General features: G+C 56.6%; 8 protein-coding genes across 8 annotated transcripts; 5 read left to right on the top strand and 3 right to left on the bottom strand.

The window, feature by feature from the left end:
* Positions 1-214: 214 nt before the first annotated feature.
* Positions 215-1,705, top strand: BCV69DRAFT_243233 (S-adenosylmethionine decarboxylase; the record flags this gene model as incomplete). The annotated part of the gene is made up of 2 exons (XM_025490056.1): positions 215-513; positions 607-1,705. The coding sequence occupies 2 exons, from the start codon at positions 215-217 to the stop codon at positions 1,703-1,705; spliced, it is 1,398 nt and encodes a 465-aa protein (XP_025351209.1).
* Positions 1,706-1,972: 267 nt separating this feature from the next.
* BCV69DRAFT_279952 (hypothetical protein) lies at positions 1,973-5,258 on the top strand. Its single transcript, XM_025491430.1, has one exon. The coding sequence runs from the start codon at positions 2,340-2,342 to the stop codon at positions 5,094-5,096; it is 2,757 nt and encodes a 918-aa protein (XP_025351208.1). The 5' UTR covers positions 1,973-2,339; the 3' UTR covers positions 5,097-5,258.
* Positions 5,259-5,395: 137 nt separating this feature from the next.
* Positions 5,396-6,562, bottom strand: BCV69DRAFT_309898 (thioredoxin-like protein; the record flags this gene model as incomplete). Its single annotated transcript, XM_025494752.1, has 3 exons — positions 5,827-6,562; positions 5,655-5,732; positions 5,396-5,535 (listed from the first exon to the last, which is right to left on the bottom strand). The coding sequence occupies exons 1-3, from the start codon at positions 6,188-6,190 to the stop codon at positions 5,396-5,398; spliced, it is 582 nt and encodes a 193-aa protein (XP_025351207.1). The 5' UTR covers positions 6,191-6,562.
* A 1,034-nt stretch (positions 6,563-7,596) lies between these two features.
* On the top strand, positions 7,597-9,013 carry BCV69DRAFT_275399 (hypothetical protein; the record flags this gene model as incomplete). Its single annotated transcript, XM_025491074.1, has 4 exons — positions 7,597-7,653; positions 7,827-8,015; positions 8,156-8,207; positions 8,286-9,013. 4 exons carry the CDS (start codon positions 7,597-7,599, stop codon positions 9,011-9,013), a joined length of 1,026 nt encoding a protein of 341 aa, XP_025351206.1.
* Positions 9,014-9,947: 934 nt separating this feature from the next.
* Positions 9,948-11,625, top strand: BCV69DRAFT_309896 (hypothetical protein). Its single transcript, XM_025494751.1, has 2 exons — positions 9,948-10,260; positions 10,360-11,625. The coding sequence occupies exons 1-2, from the start codon at positions 10,247-10,249 to the stop codon at positions 11,291-11,293; spliced, it is 948 nt and encodes a 315-aa protein (XP_025351205.1). The 5' UTR covers positions 9,948-10,246; the 3' UTR covers positions 11,294-11,625.
* On the bottom strand, positions 11,404-13,633 carry BCV69DRAFT_18243 (nagb/rpia/CoA transferase-like protein). Its single transcript, XM_025489575.1, has 4 exons — positions 13,343-13,633; positions 12,456-13,260; positions 12,274-12,378; positions 11,404-12,186 (listed from the first exon to the last, which is right to left on the bottom strand). The coding sequence occupies exons 1-4, from the start codon at positions 13,596-13,598 to the stop codon at positions 11,514-11,516; spliced, it is 1,839 nt and encodes a 612-aa protein (XP_025351204.1). The 5' UTR covers positions 13,599-13,633; the 3' UTR covers positions 11,404-11,513.
* A 217-nt stretch (positions 13,634-13,850) lies between these two features.
* Positions 13,851-17,131, top strand: BCV69DRAFT_243351 (putative ARG6-n-acetyl-gamma-glutamyl-phosphate reductase; the record flags this gene model as incomplete). The annotated part of the gene is made up of 5 exons (XM_025490065.1): positions 13,851-14,108; positions 14,212-14,378; positions 14,449-14,552; positions 14,627-16,201; positions 16,449-17,131. The coding sequence occupies 5 exons, from the start codon at positions 13,851-13,853 to the stop codon at positions 17,129-17,131; spliced, it is 2,787 nt and encodes a 928-aa protein (XP_025351203.1).
* A 173-nt stretch (positions 17,132-17,304) lies between these two features.
* On the bottom strand, positions 17,305-19,228 carry BCV69DRAFT_275395 (SET domain-containing protein; the record flags this gene model as incomplete). The annotated part of the gene is made up of 3 exons (XM_025491073.1): positions 17,305-17,414; positions 17,495-18,432; positions 18,504-19,228. The coding sequence occupies 3 exons, from the start codon at positions 19,226-19,228 to the stop codon at positions 17,305-17,307; spliced, it is 1,773 nt and encodes a 590-aa protein (XP_025351202.1).
* Between the last annotated feature and the right edge of the window lie 70 nt (positions 19,229-19,298).

The raw sequence follows: 19,298 nt of genomic DNA, 5'->3' as shown, positions 1-19,298 counted from the left end.
CCCATTCATGGCTGCGACAACAGATCCGGTCTCGAGCTCCAGCGAGCGAGCCTTCCTCACAAAGGGTCTCGACTCAACTGATCTAGCAGTGTGCCGGCAAGACGCAACGGAAGCCCAAGCCGGTCCTTCCCATCTTCCCGACAGTGATTCCGACCCCCCTTCTTCCTCCTCCGCCTCCTCTTCCACTTCGAAATGCGCTGCCGCCTCCAGCCTGATGGCTTCGGTGGCCACGACGGCGACAGAGGTGGAGCCTCAGGGTCCTTTTGAGGGGCCAGAGAAGCTCCTCGAACTCTGGTTTGCCGATTCACCCGAGCTCCTGCCGCGCCAGGCTCTCAGAAGTACCTTTACGATTCTCCAGGACGCAAAGGGAGAGGTAGTGAGAGGTGTTAGCGCGCCGGAGAGGGTGGGATTGAGGGCTGTTCCGCGACCACTGTGGGAGGAGATGCTGGATCTGGTCAAGTGCAAGGTGTTGAGCGTGATCGAAGGTCAGGACGTAGATGCTTATCTACTGAGGTGAGTCGCTACAGGCAAAGGAGCAGGCAGCTCCTCGTAAGCAGATCTGCTGATGCTTGATGATGCTGTATCCCCTGCTTTCTGCTACTTCAGCGAATCTTCGATGTTTGTTTTCCCTCACAAGATCATTTTGAAGACTTGTGGAACGACAACACTACTATTGGGTCTCAGACGGCTGCTCGAACTCGCCAAGTGCTCTTTGACTGGCCAATCTAGCTTTAGATTGCCTGAGGCGTCACCTGATACAGTCTGCCGGGACCTGGGTGCCATGGTTCGGCAATGCTTCTACAGCCGCAAGAGCTTCATGTTCCCTGAGCGGCAAAAGGGCCCTCACAAGGATTGGATGCTCGAGGTGCAGCTTCTCGAGGCCTTCTTCGTGGACGGCTCTGCATACACAGTGGGCAAGATGAACGGAGACCACTGGCTGCTGTTCATGTGTTGCCCCGGAGATGAGGAACGCACCAGTCGCTTCTCTCCTGCTATCGAATCTGCCGAGCGGCCCCTACAGCTGCCACTGCCGGCATCGGTGGATCTGATCAACGATCAGACATTGGAGATTCTCATGACGCATCTGTCTCCATCCTCGTGCGCTGCCTTTGAATTCCCAGAGGATATGGAGCTGCCGGCGCAGCCCGACTCGGACAAGCCTTTGGATCGAGGACATCTTCTCGCAATGGACTTGTCTGAGAAACTGGGTCTAGCGACTCTCTTCCCAAATACACAGCTGGATGCCTTTGCCTTTGACCCTTGCGGCTACTCGGCCAATGCTGTCATTCCTGCTAGCTCACACACAACATCTGGCTACTGGACAATTCACGTCACTCCCGAGGCAGACTCCAGCTACGCCAGCTTCGAGTCCAACGTGGCTCTACGGAGAGCCAATGGACCGGTCGACGATGACGACGAGGCAGAAGCGAATGGCAAGAGTGGCAGTCTTGCCCCACGCGATCTCCCCGCCTTGATCAAGCAGGTGGTAGACATCTTCCAACCGGGCAAGATGAGCATCACCCTCTTCACCTCTTCTCGGCGCGGTGAAGAGTCTTCTGTCACGGGCGTGGATGATGCCAGTCTACTCCACTCGTTGAGGTTGCCTGGGTACACGAGGCGGGATAGGATCGCGTACGAATTTGAGAGCTACGATCTGGTCTTTTGCCATTTTGAAACGATCTCGAGGAAGGCAGAGAGGTCGTAGTCGTACTTGGGTTCAGATGGCCGTGAGTCAACAGCATAGATGCACAACTTTCATATATCGCGTCCTGCCCTGCAATGCTCGAACATACCACCCATCTTGTTCTGCGTGGCCTTCTTCGCCCGCTACGTGCATGCCTGCATGGCGTGTGTGCTTCTCCAGGCCGTCCGTCTGTTTATCGGCGCCTCGCGCGCTTCGCCTTTGCTGCTATGCCTGTCTGCCTATCCGCCCCGCCTTTGCTCGCCTGCCCGCCCCACTGACGCCTCACGCCCTGCCGCACGGAAGCAACCAAGCAAAGCACTGGGCACCTTGCTTTTGCCCATCAGCCGCTCATCTTCACCAAAGTAACAGTCATCTCCACCTTCATCTCCACCTCATCGTCATCAGACACACGCAGCGGCTGACCTGCTCTCTGAGGCTACGGAGCTCAATCTCGCTCGCTGAGCTCACCGAGACCATCTCGTCCCACTGCCGCGAGTCCACTACATCTTCTCCCTTCCGCCTCCCTATGCCAACACTATTTTGAGCTCTACTGAAACAAGTCTGGGGCCTCAGTTGGCAGATCAGTCTTGGTCCTGTCAGGGTACCGGTGTAGTCTGGGGCCTCACGCCCAGCTCCCTGTTCGAGAAGTCCAGCCATGGCTCCTCCCTCGAGACAGGCTTCACCCTTGAGCCTTGGCAGCCTCTCCTCTCTCCTCGCTTCTAGCCTCTCCTCCAACGATGCTGTCCCTTCTCTCACGGACCTCAATGAGCTGGCGAAAAGCCTCCGGACGTACAAGTCTGAGCTCACAGAGAGGAGCTCAAGGATAGATCGCGAGAGCGCAAGAGTCTCGGCGTACGGAGCAAGCGCTGGCGGCAGTGGCAGTAGTAGCGGGAGCAGAGCAAGAGGACAGATCTTGGTCAAGTCTACCGATAGCTCTTTCCTACCAGACTCCAGCAAAGGGAAAGGCTCACCTGCTCCTGGCGCAATTGAAGGTCAGAGACCACTGACTGCAACACGGAGACAATCGGGCTCGGCGGCAACTCGGTCCAAGGCTCCTACCCCGACTGCTGCTACTCCACCTCCCTCGTCCATTAGTACCTCTGCTAGGGGCAAGAGCAAAGAGCCTGCAATCTCTGCATCGAGCAGCAAAGGCAAAGGCGTCGAGAAGCTGCCCTCTGCTAGCCAAGCGGGTGGAGGCAGCCCTGTAGCCTCTCCCTCTCCTGCTGCCTCTGTTACTTCCGCGAATATTCCTCGGCCGAGCGTCGTCAAGATCAAGCGGGAAAGGGATCGGAGTGCAAGTCTGCTTGATGATGTGCAGGCCAGCAGCTCTACTCAAGTTATCGCTGGGGACGATGTTGACGATGATGCTCCACCGAGTGGTCCGGGAAGGACATATGCCAAGAACAAGAGGATAAGAAGGTCCGGCAGTAACCGGCAAGAGTCTGCCCTTCGTGACACGGACGATGAGCAAGACGGAGAAGATCGCAAGAGGGCGATTCATGGTCGCAGCCCATCCGTCGGGTCGCCTTCTAGAAATACACCCGCCGGACCCTCTCAGACGAACGGAAGTCCGAGTGCAGGTCAGAGAAGCTCAGGCCGTCCATTAGGTATCAGATTGAAGCTGAATCCGCAACAGGCGCCCAGTGGAATTACAGCTCTAGGCTCAGCGCATCAGCCCACTGGCCTTCGCCCGGGAGGTCATGCCGCCAATGGGGGACCTGATGGCTCTGGCTTCATCTGGACATTGCCAGAAGAACCAGCTGCGCTTATACCCCAACCTCCGATCTCTCGCCCACCGAAGGCATACCCCACCCGGCCGGATGACGTCGACGAAGACTTCACAGCGATGGACTGGAAGGAAAGGGAGCGCCAGAGGGATCGGGAAGAGACGTACACGGCCAATGCCTCTGCCTCCGCCAGTCCAGCGCCCGGCCAGACCCACCTGCACAAGGAGATTCCAGGTGCAGCAATCAGCGCTGCTGCCGCGAACCGCGTTCGTAGTCAGAACCAGCAACAGGTGACCTACCTGGCCTTCCAGGCCTACGTCGATGGCTGGTTCAAGTCCCTTACAGAGGAGGATGTTGCCTGGCTGGGCAGGCAAGAGGATGATGCAGAGCCCTTTCAGATTCCCGAGATCGGGCGACATTACAAGGAAGTGTGGGAAGAAGAGGACGCAAATGGAGGCACTGGCGCCTCTCTGTACGGAGCGCCAGACATGACAGCAATCAACGGGAGCCGCAATGGTGTCCTCCACAAGCCCAAGCCTACTAGAGTTGGACCCTTCGATCCGAGACAGCTTGCTGATGAACACGCATTCGGCACATCTGCCATGGAAGCCAAGGGTGGTCCGTTGACGGAGCGGGTCTTGTCTCTCGTTCTTCCCACTCCGCCTGCCCATGCTCACTCATCGCAAGGCCAACAGCAAGCAAATGGCAGTGGAGAGCAGCAACAACAGCAACAGCAAGCGCCGCTGGTCAATGGATCAGCCTCTGCCTCTGCTGCTGCCCCTCCTGCTGTCAATGGGCTGGGATCCCACAATGAAGTCCCCAGCTTCTCCCTCCCACCACCCCACACTCAGAACATGGCTCAGTACGAGGAGCGTCTCAAGGCCGAGCTTCGCTTCCTAGACATCCTAGGTCCTGAAGAGGAAGTCGACTGGTCCAATCGTCAAGACGACGAGATTTCCGCCACCCTGCGCAAAGTCCAGGTCCTCCTGGGTAAACAGACGAAGATCAACACAGCTCGCAAGACGCGCTTGAAGGAATTGGCCGAGGGCAGGCTCGCCTACCAGGACTATCTCAGTTGTTTGACAAATGTGGAAAAGGTCATTGAGCAAGGTTGGTACAAGCGACAGAGTCTGCTCAAGAAGTTTGTCAGTAAGAAAAAGGGGTCCGCAAAGGCTTCTGGTTCTGCCACGGGTACGGGTGCAGGGGCAGGTGGGAACACGAGGGCGAATGCTGTACCCGTGATCAACGAGCACAACACCCGCTCCGGCACGCCCTCTTCAGCCAAGGACGGAAACTCGGCACTCAATGCAGCAGCGGCCCTCATGGCCAGTGTAGGGGGTGGCGGTGGCGAATCATCCAGCACCTCTGGCGTCCTTACACCCCTTGGCGCCACCCCCACTACCACCAATGGGCAGCATCCCTCCTCTCCCGCTCCTGGTGGTCTTCCCACTGATCTCCCATCAGGAGACGCTCCGCCCCCAGATCCATACGCAGCCTATAATGCCCTTGCTCTAAATCGACTGGGCGTACCTCCCCTGGCACCCACGCTCGTAGAGGCGATGCGCTCAAGGGAGATGCTCAAGAGGGCGTTGGAGCCCATTTTCCCTCCAGAGGTAAAGTGCGTGCCCAAGAGGAGCATCTATGAGGGATTGGATATTGGGAGGGTGGAGATTGAGGAGGAGTAGGAGTAGGAAAGTGGAGAGTGGAGAGTGGGAGAGGGCTACTTTGCTTTTGCGGATTGGCATGTCGTCACGTAGTCCATTGTCCATCTACCATACTATGCCTGTATTGAAACACAATGACAATCGGGAATCCAAGATCAATTAAGTGATGCTTCGAACCTTTACACGTCTCTCGAGCGTCCTGTAAGCACATAGAGAGAGAGAGAAAGAGAAATGGTTACATTCCCAGTCCTGTTGTGATACAACATAAAGTCAAGTCCCTCTCAGACTCTGTGAGCTGAGCTGCTCCCCGCTCGCGCTCCCTACACAGCTCCAGCAGCAATGCCAGCACCAGCGCCCGCGGGAGCAGCGACCTTGCCGACTTTCGCCTCTTTTTGCTTACGATAGTCGCTTGCGCGGGCTGTAGTGAAGCTCATGAGATCCTCAAAGGAGCGATCGCCCTCTACTCAGCGCGGTGAGGATGAGCAACGAGGAAGGAGGGAAAGGTCAGTGGATATTGTGACTCGCAATGACGGGGTCAGGTGAGGAGAGAGAGCGAAGGGTGTAGAGAGGGATACGCACTGTACTTTTCCACCATCTGCCCGTTCCTGTAGAGGAACAGGGAAGGGTACCCAGTAACTTTTTGCGATTCGCATACGTCTGTAGAATTTGACCAAGCGATAGAAAGACTTATCAGTAAGCTCCGCCATCCATGCTCTCTCTACCTTCCCCTTCCCTCCCGGTCCCTACTCACCTCCAGAATTTGCGCAATTGACCCTCTTGATTCTGAATCCCTCTTCTGCCCAGTGTTCCTGAATCTCTGCTACATTCTTGAACGTCGGAGCAAAGCGCTTGCAGTGTCCACACCAAGGAGAGTAGAATTCAACAAAGGTCAAATCGGTACTGATGCCGGATTGGAAGTCGTTTGCTGTGAGAGTGACCATGTGCTCGCCGCCGTCCAGGTCGCTTGCGCGCCGTGAGGTGGTGGGGGAGGAGAGGACGGGGCTGGGGCTGATGAGGAGGAGGAAGAAGCTACATAGGAGGAGAAGAGGGAGGACGGAGGGGAGTTCTCTGAACATGCCTGCTATCCTGAAGCTGGTCGATCGGGATGTGCGCATGGTGGAGGCGGAGGTAAGACTCGACAGTGAGGGGTGCTTTGCAAGGGGCTGTTGGCAGAGTCTCGGAATTCTTTGGTGCTCTTGGACGCAATCGGTGCTCTCTGTCCTGAATCTAGTGGAGAAGCGGTACAGCTATGCGGTACAATTCGATGGAATGCAGTGGCGAGTGAGACGGTAGTGGGTAGCCTCAAGGATCGCGATTGAGAATAACACGAGTGCAATCGAGCAACCGATCACTCCGCTCCGCTCCACTGCCAATCTCCCTTCCGTTCCGATGAAATTTTGTGTTCCCACTTCCGTTCACGGCTCTCCCTCATGCGCGGCTGGTACACTGGACAAGACAAGGACAAGGCAGCCCAGACAGGCCATTTCGGGGCAAGTGGGTGCGGGGTGGAACCCTCAAGGTCAGTGCCATCAGATCATTGACCGTCACAGTCCACTGGGTCCGTCTGCTCCGGAGGCCCAGCCCCGAGGCAGGGGGGAGCGTACTCAGCGGCGAGGGGTCGGTGTGCCTGCCGCGTTGAGTTGCGCCTACTGCTTCCGGCAAGGGGTGCCAAGGGAAAGCCGAGAGTGTAAGTGGACATGGTGCTGAGGGGCGGCCGTCGTCGTCGTAGTCCTGGAGCGCTCCTGACCGTGTTGTTGGTGGTCTGTGCCTTTGCGGCGGTGAGCTGAGTGGTCGGGCTGCCCTGAATGGCGAGGCATGACGCGGGACTGTGAGTGGTCCGTGTGCGGGCTGAGGAGTCTGAACGCAATTCAAGCAGCCCTGGTCACAAGACGCAGCGTGGATAATGCACTTGGCCCATGCACCGACGGCTATTGCTCTTTGCTTTTGGCTTTACCCCACACTCACTATTCATCCCCGCACACCCACACACACGCTCACGCTCACACTCACACACAGCCACCCCGCTGCACTTCACCAGAGGCGGGCAAGCCCATGGCACGCCAGCACGGCATCTCACCGCCGATCAAAAGCTGGGGTACAGACAGATACACCTCGACGGCATTCAATCACACTCGTCTGAAAGCGGACAGGGGACACGTCGTGTGAGCGGGGGGGTGGGGAGAGTCGAGAGCTGCGAGGGGCCACTCACCGTTTGGCCTGGGCTGCTACTGCTGCTCATCACTGGCCCTACCAGTGCTGCCCAATTTGGCTGCCCGCTGCCGGACACTTTGCAGCCGAGGCCAGGACGCACAGACGCCCCGTCGCATCATCCCTTGTCCCCCTCCTCGCCCGTTGCTCTCACCCAACCCAGGGCCCCTCCTCTACTTAAGGCAGGCACCATCGAGCCCCATTCACCTCTCCCCTCTTTTTTCCTCACTTCTTCATTGAGGTAACCAACTAACCCACCACTTTCTAAACCGCTTCACCGCAACCACCCCCCAAACAAACACAATAAGACAAGATGGGAAAGAAGAACAAGAACAGCCAGGTTGCCGCCGTTGAGGCTCCTGTCCGAGCAGTGAGTTTGTCGTCGTCGCTACCACAGTCGCTGCTCAGTCCGACCTTTAGCTACAGCCTCGCTGACCGCCGCTCATTCTCTTGCCTCCCTCGCCTCTCCCTTCCTCTCCCTCCTACCCACCGCACCACTACCGTTCCGCTCCTCTCCTCCACCTCGCACTTCTCTACTCACAGGGACCTCAAGGCGGCATCCTCTTCGAGGCCTCTGAGCAGGTACTCGACTCCACCCTTGAACAGACCAGGCTCGGACATGTTAGCAAGCCCTGGTCTCGACACGCATGGGAGAGGGCTATCCCCTGGGTACTCTCCCAGCGACAGAAACTTGAAGGTGTCGGTGGCTGGTCCCACGGACAGACTCAGAGGGTGAGTTGCTTGACCAATAAATGGTGATGTGGGACCTTGGACAGCGTTAGCAAGGGCCGGCATACAGGCTGGTCAATACCACTACATCACCGTCGACATCACTGACACCGATCGACACCTCTCACCCCTAACCACCGTAGACTGAGCTCTTCGTCCTCAAGAGGCTCGCGCCCAGTGGTGTCTACACCGAGGGTGAGTAGCAGACGCACTCCATCTGCCCTTCGACACAGATCACCTTACTGACCACTCCAACCACTCTCCTCCTCGCAGACGGCTACCTCTACGTTCCCATTCCCAAGAAGATGATCGACTTCATGCGGACTGCGCGGAAGAACAACGCCGCCGACAACGAAGACGAAGACAAGGAAGAGGAGTCCAACGACAAGAAGAAGGCTCCTTCCAGGATCTCCAAGAAGCGAGAGGCCAGGTACCACTACGACATGAGCGACCCCAATGTCTGGAAGATCAAGATCGACGGTGCCGACAGCGAGGAGCCTGGCAAGGTACCCAACGTCCAGGTCGATGTCACTGAGCCCCTCGAGAACATCTTCAACCTCGTCCAGTGCCTTCAGCCTGGTCTCCTCCGCCTCTTCGCTTGGAGGGAGAATGTCATCCAGCAGGGCACCCACGAGGTTGACGTCCGTGAGGATGCTGAGCCACCTACTGCTAGGCACCGAGCCATGATTGCCGAGTCCGAGTCTTACACTCGGGTTCTCCCCCCTGCCTACTGGTTCAAGCGAAACCGCGACGAGCTCTCTAGGATCCTCGGCGAAGGCTTCGAGCCTACCTTGAAGGCGGCCGAAGACGAGGATCGAACCACCACTAGGACCATCAAGTCCGTCGAAGAGAAGGTCTGGGAAGAAGTCATCAAGGTCCAGGAGAAAGCCGTCAAGAAGACGCAGAAGAAGAAGAACGCTACCAAGGGTGCCAAGGCTGCGGCCGCCGTTGCCCCTGCTGCCGAAGAGCATACTGCCTCTCCGGTCGCCTCTGCTGCCTAAGGCGCGGAGGTGGACCGAGGTGGTGTGTGCGACTCATCTCATGGCAATTCATCGTCGCCATCGACTAGGTTCAATGCCAGCAGCTGTAAGCGCGCGCCCTATCGACGATTGTTCCATGTTGCATGTCTCTGCACCACCACCTCAAGGTAGGCACGTCTGACTCTTTCGAGGAAGAGGAGGACGTAGAGGAAGCCAGAGAGAGAGGATGTCGAGTCTCTCCCAACTTTCTACGTGGTCATTCTTCTTTTCTGCTCTGTTCTTCGACTGGCTGGCTCTCTCTCGGATCTGACCCTGGGTGCAACTTCCACACCACCTCGCCACCACCACTCTCTCTCAACTGCAAGACTCTTTCAAGAGCTTCACTAACGACATCCGCACACACACACACACACTCTCAAGTAGCACTCTGAACATCAAGGGGCCTGAATCTGAGCGATGTCTCCAGCATCGCAGCAACATTGTGAATAAATTGTACTTTCTACGTAGGTTTTCCGAGTCACTCTTCATTGTCTCTTGTTCTGTCATTCTCTCTACCATCCTCTCGAACTTCCCCGCATCCCGATCATATAAAGTCCTCAGTCGTATTTTTAGCTACCTTGGTCCTACCCATCACACCCACAAACACACACACAGTGTTTTTTGCTCCCAAAGTGTTGTAATTGTCGAAAGTCGATGAAGATGTCAAATGAATGTCCTTACCCCTTTTGTCGTCAAGAGTGACTGTTGTCAAGACCTTCTTCCGTCGACGGTGACGGTGACCGTGACCGTGAGCACGGCAGGCAGGCAGGCAGGCACGCAAGCGAGTGATGTTCCGGTCCGTTTCTGTCGGCGAAGGGCCCAAAGGGACGAGGGAGTCGAGCCCAGACCGGCGCGGCCATTTTGGAATCTGAAATTTGACCTCTTTCCGCTTTGCCGCCCCTCCCTCCGCCGTCCGCCGCACGCCCGCCCGCCCAATTTCCATTTCCGTGTCGTGTGGTGAGAAGAAAGAGGGAGAGAGGGAGAGTCAAGTCAGTCAGTCTTGCTTGCTTTGCCTTGCTACCTGCTCGACGATTCCCTTTGGCTCTTGCTCTCGCTCTTGCTCTTGGTCTTGCGGTGCCTTTCTTGTGCCTCCTACTACCTCCTGTGGCTCTTCTTGCTGCTGCAGTACCTACGCTGGAAATAGCTACTGGTGGATCTTCATTGCTAGCTGGGATCACAAGCAAGCTCAAGCCCAATCTCACGCTCGAGACGAAGATGGTGTCCTTCAAGTGAGTTACTCCTCCCTCCTTCCTACCCCCAACCTCTCTCGGTACTACCCACTAAAAAGTTCCCCGCCTCTCTCCCTCCCTTCCCCACCCCCTCACCAGCTGTCACTCCTGCAACGATACTCTCAAAAAACCCAAACTCGACTCTCATTACCACTCACGCTGTGGAGCTCCTTTTGACTGTCTTGATTGCTCTACAACTTTCTACAGTCCAGAGGAATGGAAGAGTCATACGAGTTGTGTTAGTGAAAAGGAAAAATATGGAATGGAAAAGGGTGGTGGTGGTGGTGGGGCCAAAGGGAAGGGAGCAAAGGGTGGGAAGAAGCAGCAGGTAGAATCAGCATCGGCACCAGCACCAGCACCAGCACCAGCACCAGCTCCAGAGCCAGCACCGGAGCCACTTCCAACCCTAGCTCCACCAGCCACATCACCTCAATCAAGTTCATCCAATCCCCTCGATCCTTCTTCTTCTTCAAAGTCAAAGGATAGTCAAGAGGGTAAAAAGGAAAAGGAAAAGACCAAGAAGCGAAAGATTGAAAGTGCAGTAGCGGCCGTCGAGGTAGGACCTTCTACTTCTGCTGCTGCTATTGCTGCAACTGCTGATAATGCTACTGCTACTACTACCGAGGAGAAAGACGAGGGTGAGGGTGAGGGTGAGAAGAGGAAGAAGGCAAAGAAGGAAAAGAAGGCAAAGAAGGAAAACAGTTCCGGCTCGGATGGTTCAGCAACACCGGCAGCCTCAACCCTAAGTACAACTACAACCACAAATCCAACCACAGCTACAGCTACAGCTACAGCTACAGCTCCACAAGGTCTGCAAGGTCGACTCCTCAAACTCCTCACTACTTCCTCCGGTTCTTCTAGCAAAACTCCTCTTAGTCTAGAAGAGGTTCTGATTGCACTTGTGCAGGCTCAACCGGGGAGTAAAGAGAAGGAAGTTCGCAAAGAGCTATTGAAGGGAATCGAGGTGCGGCTGATTCCTGGAAGTGGTGCAAAGGATGGAGAAGTGGGAGAGGTGACGCTGGGTTGGCGGTGATCAAGTGAAAGGGGAGTTGGGGGATACTGGATTCTGAAGAAGAGATGACTGTATCTAGGCAAGGCAAATGACAGGGCACTCGATGTATTACAGTACAATTTGCGTTGCGTCATTCGATCCCCCGTTATCCCGTATCGTCTAGCCAAAACCTCTCCAACTCCTTCTCGATGCCTCTCAATCTGCCACGACCACCGACCGTAGGCTGTCTCCAGTCCCCCTCTTACTCTACGAAGTTCTCCCCAATAAGCCGGTAGACGTAGCTCCCCGGGAACTCTCCCGTATTGGTGATCAGTACATCCACCCCAGCCGGCTCAACATAGTCCCACTCATTCAACAGTACCTCGCGAGTTTGCTCTGCTGGACCGGACCCTGAGCCGTGACTGTAGCCAGAGCTGGAGGCAGAGAGGGGAATGAAGACTTGCGGAGGTTGAGTGAGAAGATCCCCTGCGAGGGGAGAAGAGATGCTGCTGCTGCTGCTGCTACAGCCTGCCCCGCTGAGGGATTTAGACCTGCTCCTGTCCCCTGTGGAGCCAGCAGCAGCAGCAGCACCCAACGCAGGGAAGGGAGCTTGTCCACCACCACCACCACCAGCGCGAGCTGCTCCTGTAGCCTGAATCGAGCTCCCACTTCCGCCCGCCAGGCCTACCCATCTCCAATCACCACAGATCTTGTGCAGACCAGCCAGAACCAGCACGGGCGTGCTCTGTGTCTTAGCCGCAATGGTTGCGGCTGCTGCGCCTGGTGGAGCTAGCAGCCCGCCGTTGGCTAGGACGGCGTGTGCAGAGAGGACCACTTTGGTCACGCGTGGCAGGAGAGTGTAGATGGATGAGTGAGGGATGGAGAGGATGCGGATGGATTTGGGGAGAGAGTGAGAGAGGAGGGTGGCTGATTTGCTGCGAGAGTGAAGGGGGTGGGACAATCGCTGGGAACGTCAGCGATCCTGGCGATCTCTAAATCCAGCTCGGAATGTCTCGACTCACGAAGAGCCCGCGTCTGTCACAATGACTGTGAATGTCCGGTCTCTCGCTGCTTGCTTGAGAAAAGCGTCCACTGTTGCAGAGTAGCCTAGTGTGAGAACAATCTCTCTAATGGCAGGCCATGGAAATGTGCAACGTCAGCCAATGGTAATCTCATAGCTCTTACTGTCCGCTCTTCGACTCACCCGCTGTGGATGTGATCCCGTGCATCCCGTGCGATGTTACTCCTGGTCGTCTCAATCTCATCTATCAGCTCCTGCAACACCTGTATCAGCAGTGGCTTGAGGTGGAAGGCATTTTGCGGAGCGGCAGGTGCTCTGGCCGTTCCGGAATGGCTGACCTCTCCATTTTCGCTTTCATCTTCGTCATCTTCCTCGTCCGAGCTCTCTACCGCTTCCTCCTCATCTTCTTCCTCGGCCATTCCTTCCGCATTCTCTCTTCCCTCATCAGAGCCCTCCTCGTCCACCCTTGCCTGTGTGGCAGAACGCTGGGAGGGGTGAGCAAAGGAAGAAAAGCCGATGTCGCTGGCCGTCATACCAAAGGCGCCCATTCCTCTGCCCAAAGCTGGCGTACTGGTGCCGCTATTGAGTCCACTGCTTAGACCCGATCCCCCCGCGTTCTGTCCAATGGGATTGTTGGCATTCTGCCCCGCCGTCACAAGGTCGGCAATGGAGAATGTGGACCCTTGGCCAAAGAAGTTGGAGTCTTGTCTGGAAACGAGTCCTGGTCTGTGCGGTGCGCCGACAGCTGGAGGTGAGGCCAGGGGCGAAGAGGAGGTATATGCGCCGACGTTGGAGGTAGAAGCGGTGTTGGGTCCGCTGCCGAAGAAGCTGCTATTCTGCCGCACGGGCGTTGCGTAGCCCGAAGCTGGAGGAGGTGATGACAACATGGATCCTGAGCGCGAGAGGGGGGCGGACTGGTCTAGGAGGGCGCCAGATTCTTCCGCTACCAGATGCAGGGTGCGTAGAGTGACATTGGTGATGGCTTGCTCTGCGAGGATTGGAGTAGTGAGGGGGAGTCTAAAGTCAGCCTCAGGAGCCAAAGGCGTGCACTGGCAGCGCAGTCTACTCACCACCCCGTCTTGCCTCCTGCAGCCAAGCTCCAGTGATTCGAATGGTATTGTTGAGCTCCTCGAGCACGGTGAAGCGTGCGCCGCTGATGACCCTCCTTAGTGCCTTTGCAGTTGCCAATGCTACGTCTGTGGATCCTCGCAGCTCGCCTCTTCGCAGGGAGAGGTAGAGCCCTCTGAGATGCTTTTGGGTTGGGCGATCCACTGCTGCCTGAGCTGGCAGTGGTGGGGGTGAGAGTAGCATCGAGTCTGTGGTCATGGTGGGTTGTGGGAGTGGTATGGCAGACGTCGTGGTAGCGGCTGTTGCTCTGCGTCAGGAAGAAGTGTGGGCCGTGGCTGCCTCTCCCCCGCTGCGCGCGCCCAGGCGAGTCACACGCTGCACTGGTGCGCTTCGACGCCCGACAATCTTGGCCGTGTGCCGCTTATCGGCGACTGCCTCGAGTCCTTCTTCTCGTCCTCCCCTCCCACCAAAGCCCCCTACTCCCTACACCATCGTCTCTACACCTTCGCCATGCCCCTCGGTCTCTTGGCAGCTCAGAGGAGCGCAGCAGGCCGCATCGCCTCGACGTCGCTCCGAGCCGCCGCACACCCTGCCATTTCCACCAGGGGATTCGCTAGCGCCTCCAACGTACTGCGAACCCTTCCGGGTGCAGCTTCCTCCGCCCACAGGACATCGCTCAGCCTCAATGACAAGGACCTCAAGACGCTAGCAGCAGCTCAGAGGGCTAGCTCGTCTAGCGCATTCGCAAAGGAGAATGCTTCCGACAGGGTGAGTCAGCTACCGGAGCATTCACCCTAGCAGCAAAGGCGGCTTGGCTGAAAGGAGCCGCTGACTCCGTGCCTGCCTCTGCCTTTGCACGCACCACCTCCAGGACACCATCACTCGACTTCTGTACTCCCTAGCTTCCAGGAAGGAGGTAGAGCGATACCTGCGCATCTTCTCTGCCGCCAACAAGTTCGCAGTCCTCAAGGTCGGAGGTGCCATCCTCACCAACGAGCTTGATGAGCTGGCCCTCAGCTTGAGCTTCTTGCACAGAGTGTGAGTAGGACCGAAAACATGTCGCCTCGAGATGTGGTGGCTCAAGTATCTTCCCATTCGACTCCCACAGAGGCCTGTACCCCATCGTCCTGCACGGCGCCGGACCTCAGCTGAACGAAATTCTGGAGAAGGAGGGCGTGGTACCAGACTACATCGATGGCATTCGAATTACTGGTGAGTATGAAGCCGATTTTGGGCGTCCCCTTCCACGCTGCTTCTGACTTCCTGAGCTTCCTCCCCTTGACCAGACGCCAAGACGCTCAGGGTAGCTCGACAGGTCTTCCTGGAGGAGAATCAGCGCCTAGTGGAGAAGCTCGAGTCACTTGGATCCCGCGCACGTCCCATCCCTCTTGGTACATTTACCGCTAGCTACCTCGACAAGGAAAAGTACGGTCTCGTTGGAAAGATCGAGAGAGTGGACAAAGAGCCCATCGAGAGCGCCATCCGAAACGGCTGCCTTCCCATCCTGACTTCCATGGCCGAGACTGAGGATGGACAGATCTTGAATGTCAATGCAGATGTCGCCGCCAGTGAGCTCGCAAAGGTCCTTGAGCCCCTCAAAATCGTCTACCTGAACGAAAAGGGCGGTCTCTACCACGGCAAGACTGGCGAGCTCATCGAAAACATTAATCTTGACGAGGAGTACGAGGATCTGATGAAGCAGGAGTGGGTCAAGTTCGGAACCAAGCTGAAGCTCCGAGAGATGAAGGAGCTCCTCGACCATCTCCCTCGCTCGTCTTCAGTAGCAATCATTTCGACGGATCAGCTCCAGAAGGAGCTCTTCACCGACTCTGGAGCTGGTACCTTGCTTCGCCGAGGCTACAAGCTCTTCCGTCACGACAACATCGAGGCTGCTGGAGCTGAGCGACTCCGCTCTCTGCTTCGAGACAATGACGAGGAGATCATGGACGGCCGCAAGAGCGTTGCACAGTTCTTTTCTGAGCTTTCGAAGCACCCTTACACCATCTACGGTGATGAGCCAAACGATGTCGTCGCTTTCGTCTCGAGGCCGCAGGGCGAGGTCCCCATCTTGACCAAACTCGTGGCTACCCGCAATGGCGTCCTGAATGGCGTGACTGACAACGTCTTCTCTCTTATCAAGAAGGATCACAAGCGCTTGGTGTGGACTGGAAGGGCAGATGACGAAAACCGAGCCTGGCATTACGAGCGGGCTGACGGCAGCTTCTCGAGGAATGGACGAAGCCTGTTCTACTACGGCATCAGCGACGTTGGCGAGGTCGAGCGTGTCCTGCGCTCAATTGAGGACAAGGGTCGCGTGGAGCGTGCCTATCTGCCTCTGCACGCCAGGGCAACAACTCGAGGCTTCCACACTTCCGCCCGAGCACAGCGCCCATCTCTACAGAGCAGCAGCAGCAGCGCATCCTCAGCCACTCGTGGCTATGCTACGGCAGTTGAGCGGAGTGGACCTCTGCCTGCTACCAATGCCGAGCCCAAGAGGGTCGCACTCATTGGCGCACGAGGATACACTGGACAAGCGCTGGTGTCCATTCTCAACCAGCACCCTCACCTCTCATTGTCCCACGTCTCTTCTCGAGAGCTAGCAGGTCGACCTCTAGCTGGGTACATCAAGTCCGAAGTGCTCTACTCCAACATCGGCGTTGATGACCTACGCAAGCTCGAGGAGGGCCGAGGTGATTCCGCACCCCCCGATGCGTATATCATGGCTCTACCCAACGGCGTCTGCAAGCCTTTTGTCGAGGCTGTGCAACAAGGCGGCAAGGGCAAGCATGGAGGACACGGCCGCATCGTCGACCTGAGCGCCGACTACCGTTTCGAGGATGACTGGACCTACGGACTGCCAGGTGGGTCTTCGATGCGAGCATAGATGAAAAGTGGAGTGAGCAAAAGGGAGCCGACGGGGGACGGGGTTGAGGAGGTGGCAAAAGGAAGTAAAAATCCGTCTTTACCAACCCTTGTGTCACTTTCCTCGCCTCTTGCCACTGCTGAAATGATAGCCGCTAGAAACAAAGCCCCGTTCATCGTCTGAACCGTATACTAATGGCTTTGTCCTCCTCTTCCTCCTCCTCCTCCTCCTCCGCCCCCTTACAGAATTGTACTCGCGCCAAGCTATCCGTGACTCGCGCTTAATTTCCAACCCAGGCTGCTACGCCACCAACACTCAAGCCCTTCTCGCTCCTCTCCTCCCCTATCTCGATCTTCAAAACCCTCCAACGGTATTTGGTGTATCCGGGTACTCGGGTGCGGGGACCAAGACGGGTCAGACAAAAGATGGACAGCCAGTAACGCTTCCCAAGATTAGTGCCGAGGATCTCCAGGGAGGACTGAGGCCTTATTCCCTCACGGACCATATTCATGAGAGGGAAGCTTCACGTCATCTTAGTCGATTGGGAGGATTTGAAAGCAGTGCCAATGCAGATCCAGCACTAAAGGTCGCTTTCGTTCCAACTGTAGGACCTTGGTTTCAGGGAATCCTCTCTACCGTCTCTGCTCCTCTGAAGCAGAAGCTTACGGCCAAGGAGGTGCGCAAGCTCTACGAAGACTTCTATGCGGGAAATGAGCTAGTGACCCTTTCGCCTACGGTGCCAGAGGTCAAGGATATCCAGCTCAAGCATGGAATTAGACTTGGGGGTTGGCAGGTCCATTCGGATGGGAAGAGAGTAGTGGTGGTGAGCACAATTGATAATCTGCTCAAGGGAGCAGCAACGCAGTGTATTCAGAATTTGAACATTGCGCTGGGATATGAGGAGTTGGCGGGAATTCCTACTAATTGATTAAGGAAGGATGGAACAGAGGAGGGCAGGGAGGAGCTGCGAAATGTAGACACAGGAATGCACGGAGGGGATGATTGAGGATGTGGTGAATTGTAAGAAGACCGGAGTCCAACGCACAATCATTAAACCAAAAGAAGATCAGATGACAGAATTTTCACACCTTGCGTACACCTTCACGTCAGTTCTTGCTCCATGTTCTCCTCGAGCTCGTCAATCATGTCGACGAGGGTATCCATTTGTGCGCGAGTCCACTCGATCGCTTGCTCGAGGATGGTAGCTTGACCTGTCGGATAGGGGCGGGATGCGATCAGCCAACAGCACTTTCCCTGCCCTCCTGAAAGAGACGTGTGTGCTCCTACTCACCTCTCCTGTAGATCGCAACCATCTCAAAGACTTCTGCCCTCACACCCCGTGGTACCCCACCATACGCGTCCACCTCCTTCTGCACCGTCTTGAACGCCTTTCGTTTCGCACAAAGCAACCCCTCAAGAGCCTCTAGCACCTCTCCATCCAGCCTCAAAGCTTCTAGACGCTCATCACTATCAGCTGTGACCTCCGGCGGCGAAGGTGGAGTAGCGAAATGGGGTCGTAGCAGCCAGGAGAGCTGAATACCAGGAGGCTCAGCGCCATGTCCCTCCCCCGCCGCTATGGCCTCGTCGATATCGGCCTTGATGAGTCTCTCCCTCAACTCCATTAGCAGACCAGCAGGTGCGCCACCCTTTTCGGAAGAGGAAGGGTGGACGATACGCCAGTAGTGCTTGCTGCCCCATGGACGCGCAGCTGCGAGAGCCAGATTCGGCGTACTTGAGCCACTGACGCTCTGCGTAGGCTGAACCGTCTCGAGGTCGGAGTCGGCCATAATGCCGTGCATGTCTACACCTTTTCGCTCCGTCTTGGTGCCACCTTTGCTGCTGCCGCTTTCATTGTCGCTGCCGAGTACGAGCGTAAGCTGATCGTCGGCCCCCTCTGGGAGGACGAAGCCGTAGCCGCAGAGGAACTCTTCGTTCGACTTGCCTCCGTAGCAATTGAACACTTGCTCACCAGCGGGGACGCGATAGCCTAGCTCCAGAGCGACACCTCTTCTCCGGTGCGTCTCTCCGTTGTCAACCTCTGGCTGCGCTGATGTTGAAGACGATGAATGCTTTGAGGAATTGAAGTTGGGGAGGAAAGGGTAGGTCCAGGTCACGGGTACACCGCGGGCATGGTTAAAGATGTCCATCCCTGGAAGGAGGACTGGTCCGACAAGGGAGCGGGGCACTTGTTCCTCTGGCGATGAGACCATTACAGGTGGGAAGGCACGACTGAAAAAGATTAAGCTTGCTCTCGAGTCAGCGTCGATTTTGGTAGATGCTGTGTTTGCAAGACCACTCACCTAGAGTATGCGGCGTAAGCCCACACCCATTCCTCGAAGACAGCTTCTTCCTGCTCTGGCTCGGCGAGCAACTTTGCTTGCCGCATCAGCTCGTCTCCTTCTGCATTGCTTCCCGACCCTTGCTCCTCTTCCCAGGCCTTGACGATCTCTCTTAACCAGCGCATAGCCTCAGCGAGAGACTTGCGATACTTTGCCCTGCGTTCGATTGCATCTCCATTCAGGGGTGTTGCCCGCAACAAGGAGAGCTCCGACTCGTTATATGTCGTCGGGGTGAGGATGGTGCGGGGAAGAGCATGAATGTAGGGCTGGTGTGTAAAGAGGGGTAGCTCTGCGTGCTTGCCATCACTGCTACTGCTGCCGCTTGTAGTCTGAGCCGAGGTGGCAGCTGCAGAAGAAAAAGAAGAGGAACCCTGCTGCTGCTCGAGAGTTGGGCCCAAGGAACGGGCGAGAAAGTGGAAGAGAACGATCCAATCTGCGGGTAGCTCAAAGTCTGGTTCCCTGACTTTCTCTGAGTTGAAGGTAGACAGAACCTTCTTGCGGCAGACAAAGGGGGAGAGGGCGAGCTCGCGGGGCATCTCCACCACTACTGATGCCTCGGGAAGGTCCGATGCTGCAAAGAGGGAGAGACCAGTGGAGGCTGTATGCTCGAAGCGCAGGTTGGGGTGATACCACCCGCCTTTGGAGAGGAACCATGCTTCGAGATTTTGAATGGCTTGAGCCTCCATCTTGTCTGAGAGATGGTGACAGCAGGTGAGGGTGGAAGCGGCAGGATGGTCGTCTGGAAGACGCTGCAGC

Source organism: Pseudomicrostroma glucosiphilum, assembly GCF_003144135.1.
Source record: "Pseudomicrostroma glucosiphilum strain MCA 4718 unplaced genomic scaffold BCV69scaffold_1, whole genome shotgun sequence".
Classification (NCBI taxonomy): domain Eukaryota; kingdom Fungi; phylum Basidiomycota; class Exobasidiomycetes; order Microstromatales; family Microstromataceae; genus Microstroma; species Microstroma glucosiphilum.
Note: the sequence above shows the minus strand (reverse complement) of the source record. Positions and strands in the feature narration are given on the sequence as shown.

Bases quoted from the DNA above. Each gene is read 5' to 3' on its own strand.
- BCV69DRAFT_279952 (XM_025491430.1), top strand. From the start codon at position 2,340: ATGGCTCCTCCCTCGAGACAGGCTTCACCCTTGAGCCTTGGCAGCCTC.
- BCV69DRAFT_18243 (XM_025489575.1), bottom strand. From the start codon at position 13,598: ATGACCACAGACTCGATGCTACTCTCACCCCCACCACTGCCAGCTCAG. The intron at 12,379-12,455 runs GTGAGTCGAAGA...GCCTGCCATTAG, and splicing joins CGGGATCACATCCACAGCGG to AGAGATTGTTCTCACACTAG. The intron at 12,187-12,273 runs GTGAGTCGAGAC...TCACTCTCGCAG, and splicing joins GTGACAGACGCGGGCTCTTC to CAAATCAGCCACCCTCCTCT.